The following is a 14,582-nucleotide window of genomic DNA, read 5'->3' on the forward strand; positions in this document are numbered from 1 at the left end:
GGTCTGTTCAGAGTCATCCATTACTTCTACTTCAGCTGTCCATTGTTCTACTTTTTGTGCACCCTTTTTAGTGTATGAAAATTCTTAAATCCAGTTTCCTTAGAGTGAAACTATGTGTTGAACTTGATGACTATTTGGGTTCAATCTGTGGTTTGTGTTATTTTGAAAAGTTTGCATTTGTTTCTCAGATTTAAGGGTTTGATATCATTAATATTTATACTTGAATAGAATTTCTGATCTCATCAATATTTATCAAATTAACCCTTTGATAATAACAGATCTTTGAATTTTTCTACCATGGTACTGTGTTATTTGCTACTGTGTGTTATGTATCTGATCTTTTATGCTGATTGACTTCTATATTTTAACCAGTACTAGTTTGGATGATTATTCGTATGTAGTACCATTTGAGATCTGGTATTGCTTAGAAATGTATTCTCATCATCGCATTTAATTACATAACATTCATTTTTTCTAAAATCAGTACAAAAATTACAGAATTTGTTTTTGAAGCAAGCAAATTCAAACTAGTCCAATCCTTTTGTTAAAGGAATCACCACTATCACAGCTGATGATGTTATCCAGCCTGTGCTTGAATATCTCAAAGGAGGGGAAAAATCTGCCAACTTTTAAGTTAATACATTCTATTTTTGGACAACTCTTGTTAACAAAGTTTTTCCTATTTTCAAGCCTAACTTTTCCTCTTTGCAACTTCTATTTCTTAATTCTAGAGCCACATAGAATAAGTCTTCCCTCCAGCTACCTTAAAAAATAGTTATCCTGTATAAATATGTATATGTGTGTGTGTATATATATATATATATATATATATATAGGATATAACATATATTTTAACATATTTAACATGTATTGGACTACCTGCCATCTAGGGGAGAAAATGGGGGGAAGGAGGGGAAAATTGGTTTTTCTTTATTTTTTGTTTTTGTTTTTGTTTTTTTGAGGAGAAAATTTGTAACAGAAGGTTTTATAAGGGTCAATATTGAAAAATTACCTATGCATATGTTTTGTAAATAAAAAACTTTAAAAATAAATAAAAATTTAAAAAAACTTTTTTAAAAAGATGGTTATTACACATACTTCATGAGCCTTTTTTCTCCAGACTAAACATATCCAAGTCCTTCAAATAAAATATGCTAAGTGTTGACTTTAGTATATAAAGATGACCCTATTGATCCATGAGATCATGGATGGGAACATAAAAGCCAAGATTTAGAGTTGAAAGGGATCTCAGGCTGCAACTGAGTGTCTCAACTATAGACTATGCCAAAGATCAATCTTTGTTAACATATTTCTTATTTAATAAGTTTGTGATCTTAAGAAAAGTCTTACTTTGAATGAAGACAGATCTTTAGCTTTTTAAGGAGGATGATCTCATAAATACCGAATACTTCAAAAAACTCTGGTTGTGTTCCTGGGTTTGAGTCATGAATTATCCAAGTGAATGTTTTCAAACTCAGATTGTTTTAAGTTTATAGCTTAGATTTAGATCTAGAAGAAACTATAGGGGATATGTGCTCTTCTGTTTTACAAGTAAGGAAACAGATCTAGAGATGTTAAAATAACTTGTTCTTCAGGATACCAGGATATAAATGACCAAACGAAGATTTGAACCCAAGTCCTCTTGACTTCAAATTCATTACTTTTTCTACTTGAACTATTACATCCTAATTTGACTTAGTTAGGGGAAAAAAAAAAGATAGATAATTAATGTATTCTGAGACCATGCACGCAGCAGCTCAGTGAGGTTGGAAATCTTTTATTTTGTTACTTCAATTATTGAAATTTCCCTTTTGATGTTAGCATTTTATAAATGATTCTTAGCCATGTCTATAAATTCAGATTCTTTTTGTTTTGAATAAGAATTTTAGGTGATCAGATTCATACTTTATTTGAAGCAGAAACATAGAGAAAAGGAAAATGTATGTATTTTTAATGATTAAAACAAGAAGAATTAGATATTTTACTGCATGTAAACTTTTCAAATCTTAAAGCACTATGAATGTTAGCTGTTATTATTACAAAGTTGACTACAAATAGTTAGACAAGTCAGTATCAGCACCATTTGCAATGAACTAAAATGAAATATTATGCTTCTTTGTTGATTGATTTAGAATTTATTGCTCCATTGATATTTTAGAATCTACTCTACCTGGGTGAGTATAGGAGGATGAGCATATGAAATAAGAGTAAGAGTTTACTTGTCAGGGACACAGATAAAACTGGCAGTTTCACTATATTTGAATCATTATAAAATATTAAATATAATGCATCTTTCATAGTTAATGAAATGATTGTGTTTAGAAATTTTCTTTTTAAAACTTTGTGTTCCTTAATGGTACTTTTTCTTAGGCTGATGAAAACTTTTATACTTGTGCATGGACTTATGATAGCAATACAAGCCATCCTCTCTTAGCTGTGGCTGGATCTAGAGGCATAATTAGGATAATTAATCCCATAACAATGCAGTGCATAAAGGTAAGTTGTAGGTTAAAACTATAGATTTACTTTTCTTGAATATGTATCTTTGGAGCTTTGTCATGCATCAATCTTAGCTAGTGAAATTTTGACTTTTTTGGCATTGGTTAAATGATTATACCTTCCTAAGAGTTCATTGGACTAAAGTAATTTAAAACTGCATTTAGCAGACATCCTTGAAGTGAATTTCTATATTCTTAAAAGTATGTTTTGCATCATACATGTTTGTCTAGTTAATGGGAAAATGTGGGATTTCCATTTTTTGTGTCATATTTTTGACATCTGTAAAAATATACTAAAGGAAAAGGAAAGTACAGAATTTTTTCTTTATGTAATTTCCTCCTTTCAGATTTTTTTATTCTGTTTGTGTTCCTCTTAGTTTTAGAAGTTTGGACATAGATTTAAAAAGGATTATGTAAGGCCTATTTAAGTGGAAAGTCATTTTAATGCACGAGTCATTTAAAATGAAAATGATTTCCATGTCCATGAAATGAAAAAAAAATAGCTATCTTTCAGAAATGAACTTTATCTTTAAATTTTATTTTAGCACTATGTTGGCCATGGAAATGCTATTAATGAACTAAAATTTCATCCAAGAGATCCAAATCTTCTCCTCTCAGTAAGCAAAGGTAAGACAAACAACTCTTTCTTTAAACCTACTTATATGTGAATGAAGCCATGTTCCTTTCTTTTAGTTAGGTGTTGAACAAGAATTGACTAGAAAGTTATATCAAAAAGTCTTAGAAATTTATAGTAATAGGAAATAAAAATACAAGCCTAGGTGAAGTTGTGCTGAAAATAAGATATTAATTTATGGCCTTTTATTTAAGTAAATGAAGCTAACAGTGCTAGGGGTTTCAATACAAAATAGTTGATAACAGAAAAAACCTGATATTGTGAAAATTTTATCAAATCATCAAATTTTTCTACAATTGAATTGTTATTTAGAAGTTTTAATAATTTGAAGCTTGTCATCAGTAGCATGTCATATACAAGACATTTTAAAAGCATGTTTATAAATAAGTATATCAAAGGTACTTTTAACACTTGAAATTCATATATTGGTGTGATCTATATACTATGAAGTCATCAATATTATCTAATTCATATTTATCAAAATATATATTTATCACATGACCTAAAGTAGTATGATCTTCTTTTACAAAAAGTTTTCCATAGTGTTATTAGACATTGCATTATGCATGGTTTTAGTACTGTGCTTTTCAAGGAGCTCATATCTGTGCATGCTTTCCTTCCCATGGATGCATATCTCTTCTCTAAATCTAAATCCACTCAAACTTTCCTTGGGTTCTTACAAGTTGGTGATAAATAATCTTTGTTTTCCTAAGACAACCCAAGTCACTCATGCTCATGGGGTCTGTGTGTGTGTGTGTATTTTCATCTCACTTTTCTCTCCTTTTTTATGTCCATGTTCTAGAGTAGTTTTTTCATAGGCCCATTCTCCAATTGTGCTACAGATTAAAAAGGGTTTGTGAAGCAATGCCCTAATGAATTTTTAAGTAATTCAATTTACAAATAACTATTTTCAGAAATGCTTTATGTAAAGTACATATGTATATGAAGCATGCATGCGTGTTTCATGCCTTAGGCTTCTATGACCCTCCAGTTCCTAACTGTGCCACATGTCACCACCTCTGAGAAGTAAGAGGAATAGAAATACTTTTTTCATCACCTCCCCTCTTGGCAGTGGTGAGTGGAACAGGCAAGAGTGCCTGGGCTCAAATGCACTTCTGTGTGTAACGCAGGTCATGTTTTAATTAATTTGTTTTATTTAGCACAGCGTTTCAACCCAGCTTTTTCCTCATTTGTACATCTAAAAGTAAAGAAAACATTTACTTTAAAATATTTTCAAAGTGAGTTAAAATTGAATGGAATATTTTAAAAGCTGTGAGGTCCTATTTTTAAAAATTCGATATGTTTACTATTGATATATGTTGTTGAACATTGTTGCTATTGGAGATATACTTAACATTCCCTGATTAGCTTTTTTGAATTCTTGATTTAGAGCATTATTGTCCTTTTTCTTGTATCATGTTAAATGAAACATTTGAAGAATTTAAAAGTTTCATGATTTCAAAATATGAAGAGCATTATACTACAGAGCTGTATATGATAGACCCTGTCATTCATAATTTCAGCTTACTATAGATGTTTTTATAAACTTGATTATTCCCATTTCTTATATAAGCATAACAGTGTAAAGAAGAATGTCTAATCATAAGCAGTGTAATACATTTTTTAGTATTTCCTAATAAAATATCTAAACAGGATTTCTTCCAGTAAACCAAAGGCATGTCTCCATTTTGGGGGAAAAAAAATGTTCTTGAAAATGTCATAATCAACAATATGATTTTTGTCTTCATTCTTCACTTTGTACCTCAAAACAATTAAGCTGATAAGTAATTTTAAAAATAAACTTTGTGTTCAATAAATAAGCATTGTAAATTGATCTTAAAATATTTATTCAGATTCATCAGGATTTGTGATGAAAAATACTTGAAAAGGAGTATTATTCTATAAATTGAAAAGTTTTTTAAGCTTACAGTCTTGCTTTCTATTCTTCAAGTGAGTTTTTAACTGTACAAAAAAAGCATAGTGCAAATCTAAATCATTTTGATAATTACCTTAAGATTTTCTTACCTGTCAATAGAAAGAATAGATTTGAAAGGCCAGAGCTATAAATGATTATGGTTAATCTTAACTATTTGCATTTATACTAGATCATGCTTTGAGACTGTGGAACATCCAGACAGACACACTGGTTGCTATATTTGGAGGTGTAGAAGGGCACAGAGATGAAGTTTTAAGTGCTGTAAGTAGAAAACTACAGGACAGTGATTTATTTGTAAATTTGAGATTTATTTGTGGATAATTATCACTGATAGATTTTTTTTTCCCTACAAGAAAGCATATGTGGTTTTTATGATACAACCTTTCAGGCCATCATTTCAATTATCAGTAATAAACACTTTAATCTTGTTGATTGAATGAAGCAAATAATTGTATTTTTTCATTTACATTAAGATAAATCTTGAAAAAATAGTGTAAGAAAGCAAAAAAAAAAAAAAGTTACCTAATAAATCTTACTCATTTGTATGTTCTGTGAGGTTATAGGATGGACCTTATAGCTGGAGAATGACCCCTGAATCCACAAGACCTTGATTAATTCCTTGCTTCTGCCACATACTATGTCACCCTGGCAAGTTACTTAACTTCTTAGTACCCCAGGCCGCTCTCTGATACTGTCAGTTGCACAGCAAATATCAGTGTGGATTGATAAAGAAGTTTCTTTGCAGGGAATTCTCTGAATCAATAAAATCACAGTCTGGAATCTCAAAAATTGGATTTTAAATACATTTAGAAAATACCATGTTTGTTCTTATAGTTAATGTTGCAAAGAGATACTGTTTCTACTCTTCTGTGTAAATTAAATGTCTCTGTGAGACTAGGGATATAGTAGCTTTCAATCTCTTTAGAGCACTATTTGCTGTAAAGTATTCTAAACTGTTTTCAATTAAAAAAAAAAACTTGTTTCATGTAGTGATTTTTAACTTAATTTTAGTTTCTTTGTGGGAAAAAACTTGTAGTGTTATCTCATCCAATATTTATTTATGTGGGAAGTAACCAATTTTGGAGAGTGCAGGACACATCATACACACAATAAATATCCTTAATTTGGATTTATAAGTCAAGAACCCTCAGCCACAAATGCTGTAGAATGTAAATGCATATAGTAATAAATTTGCATGTGGAATATACTCAAGATGGAAAAACTTAAGTTATCACCCTAATCATAAGAATCATAACTTTAGAGCTACCAGCTAAGGAAGAATGCTTGTTAATATTGGTTTTCCTAAGTAAAAAACTTGGAAACAAAGTAGCCAGCCTTGTGACCTAAAGTTTTAGTTTCCTTGATTCCAGTAGCCTGTAGCTCATCTCCTAGGATTGATTCTTTAGGTTATAAAATTATTGTTCTCAAAAGGAACATTCTGCTTTGGTTTTTTTTTTTTAGTATTAAAAGTGCCTTGTTTGTTAAGTAATGTGAGATTTTTATGAGCATTGTCCAATTAAGAATTTATTTCTCAAGATGCTTTAAACAGATTTTCTGAAGGATCAGGATTAGTAAAAATTGGTTTTGGCATTAGCTATTCTATTGTGATATGCTGAAATTGTAGACTATCGTGGAGATAATGGTGACAACTTCAGGCTGATCATAGATAATTTGGGTAGGTAATAAAATATCTTTAGAATTTTTTTTTTTTATTGTACTTTTAAGTTACATGTTTTTGCCATGCTTCTTTTACCTCTGCAATGAGGATATCAAGTCATTGAACTTGGTGCATTTCTATTTTTTAAAAAAAGTAATTTACATAAAAAAAATACTATTATACATGATCCTGTTGGATTTTAGTTTTAATTTGAGAGGTACGATTTGCAAGTTTTAAAGAATATAACACTTAAAGAAAAATCTTAACTTATTCTTTTTTTTATTTTTATGGTTTATCAACTTAGACATTCTGTACATTGAAACTTAATCACATCAATTGATATTTTGAGAATTGGCAGTTAGGATGGAAGGAAATTGATGTAAAATTCTCAAATCTTGAACTTCTAATTTGAATTGGTTTTGAATTGGAGTTGAGACAGGATTAACCCAAAGACTTATTTCTGAAATTAATGTTTTATAAGTACATTTTCTCTAGTCTGTTGCTGTAAAATAGAAAGAAAACTGGCTTTATTTTTTAAACCAGTAAGTTCTTTTTTTAATGTATTTTATTAGAAATTCTTTTTTATTAGGAAATTATTCTGAATTAAAGTTCTCATTAAACATGTTATTTGGAAGACCCATTGTGGGGTTTTATAGTTATCTTAAAGGCTCGCATTTAGCAATGATTTGATTGTTCTTTTGGCCTTTGGTGCTGATACCTATTAATGTACCTTTTGCAAGCAGTGATATTTCTGTACTAATGTATAATTATTAGTGGAATGATAAGTTACATTGATTTCAGATACCTTGTCTGAATTTCAGAAAACAAACTTTGAATCCTAAGCATGTGATAATTTTCCCTAATTATCTCAACAGTAAGCTTAGCATAATAAAAGTGTGAGGTCGTAGTGGTGTGCTAGAAACAAATTATTCACAGAGCCATTACTCATTGTAGCTTTGTGGCCATCTGATGGCCTTTTAGCATCTCCATCCACCAGAGAGAAAGAAAAGCAAAATTGTTGAGTCCTATCAATTAATTTGGTCATAAAACTTTAAAAATATTTAATAGGGGAAGAAAATGAAAGGTTCAGAGTTTAAAGGTTTTTTAAATTTTATTTTGAAATTTTTGTTTGTACCTTCTTTTTTGCTGTTCATAGTTAAGCTGTCATCTATTTAATTGCAGTTAATATGTTATTAGTAAAAGTCTCTTATAACACATAGAAATGGATGAAAATTCATTTTTTTCTTTATTTTTGTAAAAGATGTCTGTCACATGAGAACTTTTCATTAGAATTTAGCTTATTGAAAATTAAGCAAAGAAAATTTGAATTATCTAGAAGAAACCTACTTTTCACTAAGAACAGCTCATGCAACACTAACATTATTTCCTTCCTAACTTGTTCAGGGGTCAGCTATAGATAAAATTTACCTAGACTTGAACAAAGCGTGATAAAGTCCTTTATGTTGTTCTTCTATCATAAAAAAATAGAAATATGTGAGCTAGATGATTGTGCACATAGGTAGATTTGGAAATAGCTGAGTGACTAGATTTGGCAAATTTATGGTTTGAGTAAACTCAGAAGGATATCTTGTGCCCCAGAGGTCAGTGTCTGACTTCATTCTGTTGAACTTTTATTTATAAACTGATTAGAGATGGCATGCTTATATTTGTAGGTGACACAGAGCTAGGAGAAAATAATTAAGACATCAAATGCAATTGCCCACTGCTGAAGGCAGTGTTGCAAGTGTGCGATTGATAGACTACTAGGTTTAGCTCAGTAGCAGTGTGATCCTGTTACTTAATCTCTGTCATCCTCAGCTGTATAATGGGGGTGATAATAATAGCACCTGCTTCCCTGGGTGGTTGTGAGATTCAAATGAGATGTTCGTAATGGTCTTATCATAGTGCCTGGCATATAGTTAAGTACTTAATAAATGTCTGCTTCCTAAGATGTCTTTGTTATTATTTCCAAAATATTTTACAGATGAAAGTGTCCTGAATATAACAAATAAAGTTGAAAGTGATGAGTGTAAAAGTTTACATTTGGATGGAGGGGAAATGGTTTATTAAGTATAAGATGTAGAAATTGTGACTAAACAGTAGGTTGCCTTAAAAAAGATAAAATGGGTTTTAGAGGACTGTAAATTACCAAGTGTGGTTTCATCACCACTAAAGTGAATGGTATAAACTGTATTGAGAGAGAAATAGCTATCAGAAATTGAGGAGAAATGCGTATTAAATTTGGTAAGACTGCATCTGAGGTGAAGGAAACATAAGAGAGTCTACATGGGAGGATAGCCAGGAAGGTGAAAAGCTTCAAGTTTGTGCTATATAAAGATCATTCAAAGTAATAGTTGATTTTTTTGCTGAGGCAATTGGGATTAAGTAACTTGTCCAGGGTCACATAGCTAGGAAGTGTTAAGTGTCTTTTGAGGTCTGATTTGAACTCAGGTCCCACTGACTTCAGGGCTGGTGGTTCTATCCACTGTTATCACCTAACTGCCCCTAATAGTTGAATTTTAAATAATTAGTCTGGAGATAAGAAAATGTTGGGTTGGTGACATTAGAAATATATATAGATATCTGAAGAACTGATACTTAGAATACAGATTGGACTTGTTTTATTTGGCCCCAGCAGACAGAAATTCGAAAAGGCCTATTTAGGCTTCATGTAAAGGCTTATACACTTAATGGTATATCAGTAATTTGTGATTAAATTTTAAAAAGGCCCTCCTAAAATTAGATACAATTTGTTTTGTAGTGGGTACCATTTTGCATATCATAAGATAAATTTGCACAAATGGCATAAAATTGATACTTAAACTTTATTATCTTGATTTAACCTGTTTACGGTATAGGATTATGATCTTCTTGGTGAAAAAATAATGTCCTGTGGAATGGATCATTCTCTTAAACTCTGGAGAATCAATTCAAAAAGAATGATGAATGCAATTAAGGATTCTTATGATTATAACCCAAATAAAACTAACAGGTAACATTTGTGACTTCATTTAAGAACAAACAAAACTCTTGCCATACAAAACAATTACAAGTATGGATGATAGCTATAATTTTTATAAAATCATTTTTAACTATTTAAAAAAGTGAAATTTGGAAAGTGATTTTCTAAAATAATTAATGGATTAATGTTTAGTCTGATATCAGTCTTTCATGTTTTTTGGTTCATTTTCAGTTTATTTTGCCCAAATTTGTTTTATTTATTTATGTTTTTAATTTTGTTTACTTTAATTAGACATCATATTCAACTTTCTGTCCTTAGCTGTTTTTAATAAAGGACAAAAACCTTCCTATTACCATATTTTATTTACTGTGAAGAAATAGGAGACAGTACATGGCAATTCAGAACTTATCATGAGTTATGTGGTCAATAAAATCTCAAGTTCTGTTCAACAATGGTCTGAGGGAAAAGTATTATTTAAACTTAATTTTAGTACCTAAAGACTTTGGATATCATGTTGGACATAGTTGTTCTAAATAAGTTTTTTCAGTACTACTTAAAAAAAAATATTTTCATTATGTCTGCATGCTTAGTTTAGTATATGTGCTGTATAAAACACTTTTTTAAAAAAAAACAGTTTTTTTTCAATATTTAGGTCTCAATTTCTAATATATTACTGCCTTATGTTGAATAATCTCCCATTTTATTAGAAATTGGGTCAAATGCCAAACAGAAGAGATTCTATAGGCAGATAAGGGGTTGACTTTTTCTTAATCTAATTTATAAAGTTATTTTAGGAACCTTTAAAAAAAAGACTATATTTGACTCTTCCATTGTAGAGATTATCTTTTATAAATACATTAAATTTTTACATTAATGTCTTAATTAAGAACTAGAGATGCTAAAGAACATGAATTTAAATTCTCTTTGATTATTGAATCAGCTAGTGCTGGTCTCAATTCAGAGAAGTCTAAAGAATTATTGTAACTTTACGTAATTAATAACCAAAGAATGAGGCCTTTAAATCTTGACATAGTATTAAAGTTTGAGTCAGAATATCAGAGGAAGATATGACATTAGAAATACTCTCATTTTATAGATAAAAAAATAAAACTCTTCGAGTGTAAATTATTTCTACAAGTTAACACACTAGTTGGCAGTAAAAAGTCATTTCTATTGTTTAAATAACCCCCCAAAAAAACAAAAAACCCTGCAAAGACTTTGACTTTTTTAGTTTAAAAATATAAGGCATGCTTATAAAGTTACTCTTCATGCTAGGGTTAAAGTTTACCTTTGACTTGCTTGTGTTAATATCATTTAAAATGAGAATAACAAAAAAATAACTTTAGAGAATTGGTGCTTTATTTATGGTTTCCTAAAATGAAATAGTTATTTGGAATAATTACACCTTTGGATTTTTAATCTCTGATTGAGATTCATTTATAGCATTTTTTGCTGCTATAAACTAAATGTAACTAATTGTACTCAGTTTATTAAATTTATGAAACTAAATTTCTAGCTATAACATTTATAATTCTATTGGCTGTTCCGTAGTGTATTTTAAAACTATTTAGGCTTAAATAGAAAAAAAGAATTTGCCATCTTTTAAGGTAACTTCTTTCAAACTTTGTTTCTAGCATATTAAGTTGAAAGAAGAAAATATAAAAACTGATCATGAAAGTAACTAATGAGGCTTAGATCTTCATCAGTAGAAAGGAAGAACTCAGCCATTGGAGAATGTCAGAACAAAGAGAAATTAATAGCCCTCTTCTGTTTTATTTTTCACACTTTTACATTTCTGAACAGTGAAAATGAATGTGCCACTGCTGTTCTCCTTTTTTTGAGTTTTGACATATCCATTCTTCCTGCAGGCCATTTATTTCTCAGAAAGTTCATTTCCCTGACTTTTCAACCAGAGACATACATAGGAATTATGTCGATTGTGTGCGATGGTTAGGAGATCTGATACTTTCCAAGGTATAGTAGCTGTTGTTAAGCTGTATTTCTTTGTGTGTGTTGGAGCTCCTGTTTAGGGAGTACACCACTTGAATATAATTAGTTCCATTATAAATCTTGACAAATTATACAGCAGTTTCCAAATTATCTATGCTCTTTATTCTTTTCTTTGCTTAAAAAAGGGGAGGGGGGGAGATTTATTCAACCGGGACAAATGATTGTTTTGCAAAGAATAATTTTATATTTTAACTAATCTCGATAATTGTCAGTGGTAATAGAAAGTGTTTTCCTGAGCTTCTTTTTTTCTTTTTACCTATTTGTTGCAGGTGCCTTGAGTTTTTATAAGTTTGCAAAATTATTTTAGAAAAATTAGAGTATTGAATTTTAGCTGTTTTCAGTCCCTTTGTGGGAACCTTGTTTTTATGATGATCTTTCCATTTTAAAATCTCAACTTTTAAGTGATAAAGTCTTAAAAACATGTTGGGTTTTTGCAAAGGATCATGGAAAAGGTATGTTGTATAATTGTATTTGTTAATTAATATTAAAATAGAATCAGAAAGTCTTAGTGCTTTCCCTGGCAACTGTGAAAGTCTTTCTGAATCCATTCAGTTTATATCAAAACTATGTTTGGTTTGTCCCATTTTAAAAAACATCCCACTTGACATTTTTAAAGGCTTATAAAGAAGTATATTTAAGATAATAAGGAACTTCAAAATCAGTGAATTTCTGTATCTCCTACTTTAGTCTCTTTTCACTATAGAGGGAATTCTTGCCCTGAATGGGAGGTTAAACTAGCTGTAAGTTTCCTTCCACTTAATAAAATTTTACTGCTCTATAACTTTAAGGCAATAATTGAGAAAAACCTGCTTTTCATTTTTTTCCTTTTATATTTCTGTATTTTCAGTCTTGTGAAAATGCCATTGTGTGCTGGAAACCTGGCAAAATGGAAGATGAGATAGATAAAATTAAACCTAGTGAATCAAATGTGACTATACTTGGGCGATTTGATTATAGTCAGTGTGATATTTGGTACATGAGATTTTCAATGGATTTCTGGCAGAAGGTAACACTTTATTTTTGTACTTTTTAAATGGTTTATATTTAGAAAATTGTAGTACAGCTTATCTTTTATTGTGCCTCTGATCTATTTATCTATAATGTCCTTGTGAGTATATGGATTGATTTCCTTTCTTTACCTACAGAAGATATTTGGTGTTGACAATGGGTTTACGTACCATCTGCAGTGCTTATTATGAATAAAAGTGGCAGTTGGATATTAAGTTTTGTCCCAAATAATCCCTATTAATAAGCTATTATATCTAAAAATTAAAGAGTTATTCTTCAACAGTTTTCTGCTGTATGCCTCAAAGTCTTATAGTTGAGGAGAAATAATAATGGAGGAGGTGGTGAAAAACATTAGTTATTTAAACAGAAATTTGCTAAGAATTGTTGGCAACAAATTACCTGAAATGTTTTTCATTAAGAGTGTGAAAGAATCACTTTGTATAGTTTTTGCTGCTATTCTTCTCTTATATAAGCTATATCACATGCCAAGCAATGAATTTCAGATTATTTAGAATAGTCATAGAATGGTGCTGATATATTTTTCTTTTTTGCTAGAAAAATAATAAGTTGGTTGGTTTTCTGGATGATTTTTAGTCATGCTTTATATCTAGAAACTTTTATTTATATATTTCTAATTATACCTTTAGATGCTTGCTTTGGGCAATCAAGTTGGAAAACTTTATGTTTGGGATTTAGAAGTAGAAGATCCTCATAAAGCCAAGTGAGTACTCATAAATTTCCTTCATGTTTCCTGTTCCCATCTCCCCAGTTATTTAGAAAACAGTAAATGGTACATTATCTTTAACAAACCTTTTTGTTGATCTTTAGACAGACATTATTAAATTAAAACAATATTGACATATTAAGTAAATAAATTTTTATAACATGGATTCTTTAAAAACTTATTTTTTAACTGGTAATTTCAAGAAAAAAATAATTTGCTTTAAGTTTCATGGAATGTTAATTTTCACCCGTGAAAGTAATTATATTACTTTAGAGTAAAATTGTCTAACTTAAAAGTACTTTTTATTTGATTTTACACCTTTGTTCATTTCACAGTTTTGTCATAGAGAAAATCAATGATATTTGCTACTACCAGTATTTTCTGTGCTGTTTTCACATATAATCATGATTTTTGTTTTTTTTTTTTTCTCTACAGATGTACAACACTTACTCATCCAAAATGTGTTGCTGCCATTAGACAAACCAGTTTTAGCAGGGATAGCAGTATTCTTATAGCTGTTTGTGATGATGCTAGCATTTGGCGCTGGGATAGACTTCGATAAATTACTTTTTCTTAATTAAAAGTAGAAAATTTCTGTGTACAATATAACCTTCTACTGTGTCTTGCTAGTTAAAGCACCTAGAGCATCGCTAGCATTTAGAGTTGTGTTGTCTTCTTCCAGTGTACAATCAGCCTGAGCTGAACGTAGTGTTTACATTGTTTACATTCTTTGTACTGTCTTCCTGCTCAGACTCTACAGCTTTTAATAAAAATTTATTTTTCTAAAGCTCTCTGTATTGAGCCCATTTTCTTTTATCATTGTGTTTAAAAGATGTTTTACACCATTTAATAGTTAGACTTTTATTCTTATGATTATTCTTATAATGTGCAATAAACAAAAGTTTACATGACATTTTCATATTTCAAAATAAATTCTGAATGTAATTTTGATCCTAACACTTGAATGATTAAATGATGGGTACTTTATTGAAAGAAATTATAAGCATAATAGCATATTTTTAATATCAATTATGACTTGTCAAAAAGAGATTTCTCCTACTATTTAAATGTAAGACTTGGTGAATATCCATTACACAAAGACTTTACAAAATTTTCATATTCTTGGCTATTTTTAAAAGTTTAAATGTACTAG

General features: G+C 30.0%; 1 protein-coding gene across 1 annotated transcript in view; it reads left to right on the forward strand.

Annotated features, from left to right (window-relative positions):
- Positions 1 to 14,220, forward strand: part of EED (embryonic ectoderm development) — a 29,960-nt gene extending 15,740 nt beyond the window's left edge. Inside the window, exons 5-12 of the mRNA XM_012545302.3 lie at positions 2,371 to 2,496; positions 3,044 to 3,125; positions 5,238 to 5,329; positions 9,584 to 9,717; positions 11,556 to 11,661; positions 12,545 to 12,703; positions 13,353 to 13,426; positions 13,865 to 14,220. Coding sequence (XP_012400756.2) covers positions 2,371 to 2,496; positions 3,044 to 3,125; positions 5,238 to 5,329; positions 9,584 to 9,717; positions 11,556 to 11,661; positions 12,545 to 12,703; positions 13,353 to 13,426; positions 13,865 to 13,991 — 900 coding nt within the window. The 3' untranslated portion in view covers positions 13,992 to 14,220. The remainder of the gene's footprint in view (positions 1 to 2,370; positions 2,497 to 3,043; positions 3,126 to 5,237; positions 5,330 to 9,583; positions 9,718 to 11,555; positions 11,662 to 12,544; positions 12,704 to 13,352; positions 13,427 to 13,864) is intronic.
- The last annotated feature ends 362 nt before the right edge of the window (positions 14,221 to 14,582 follow it).

Source organism: Sarcophilus harrisii, chromosome 3 (genome assembly GCF_902635505.1).
Source record: "Sarcophilus harrisii chromosome 3, mSarHar1.11, whole genome shotgun sequence".
Classification (NCBI taxonomy): domain Eukaryota; kingdom Metazoa; phylum Chordata; class Mammalia; order Dasyuromorphia; family Dasyuridae; genus Sarcophilus; species Sarcophilus harrisii.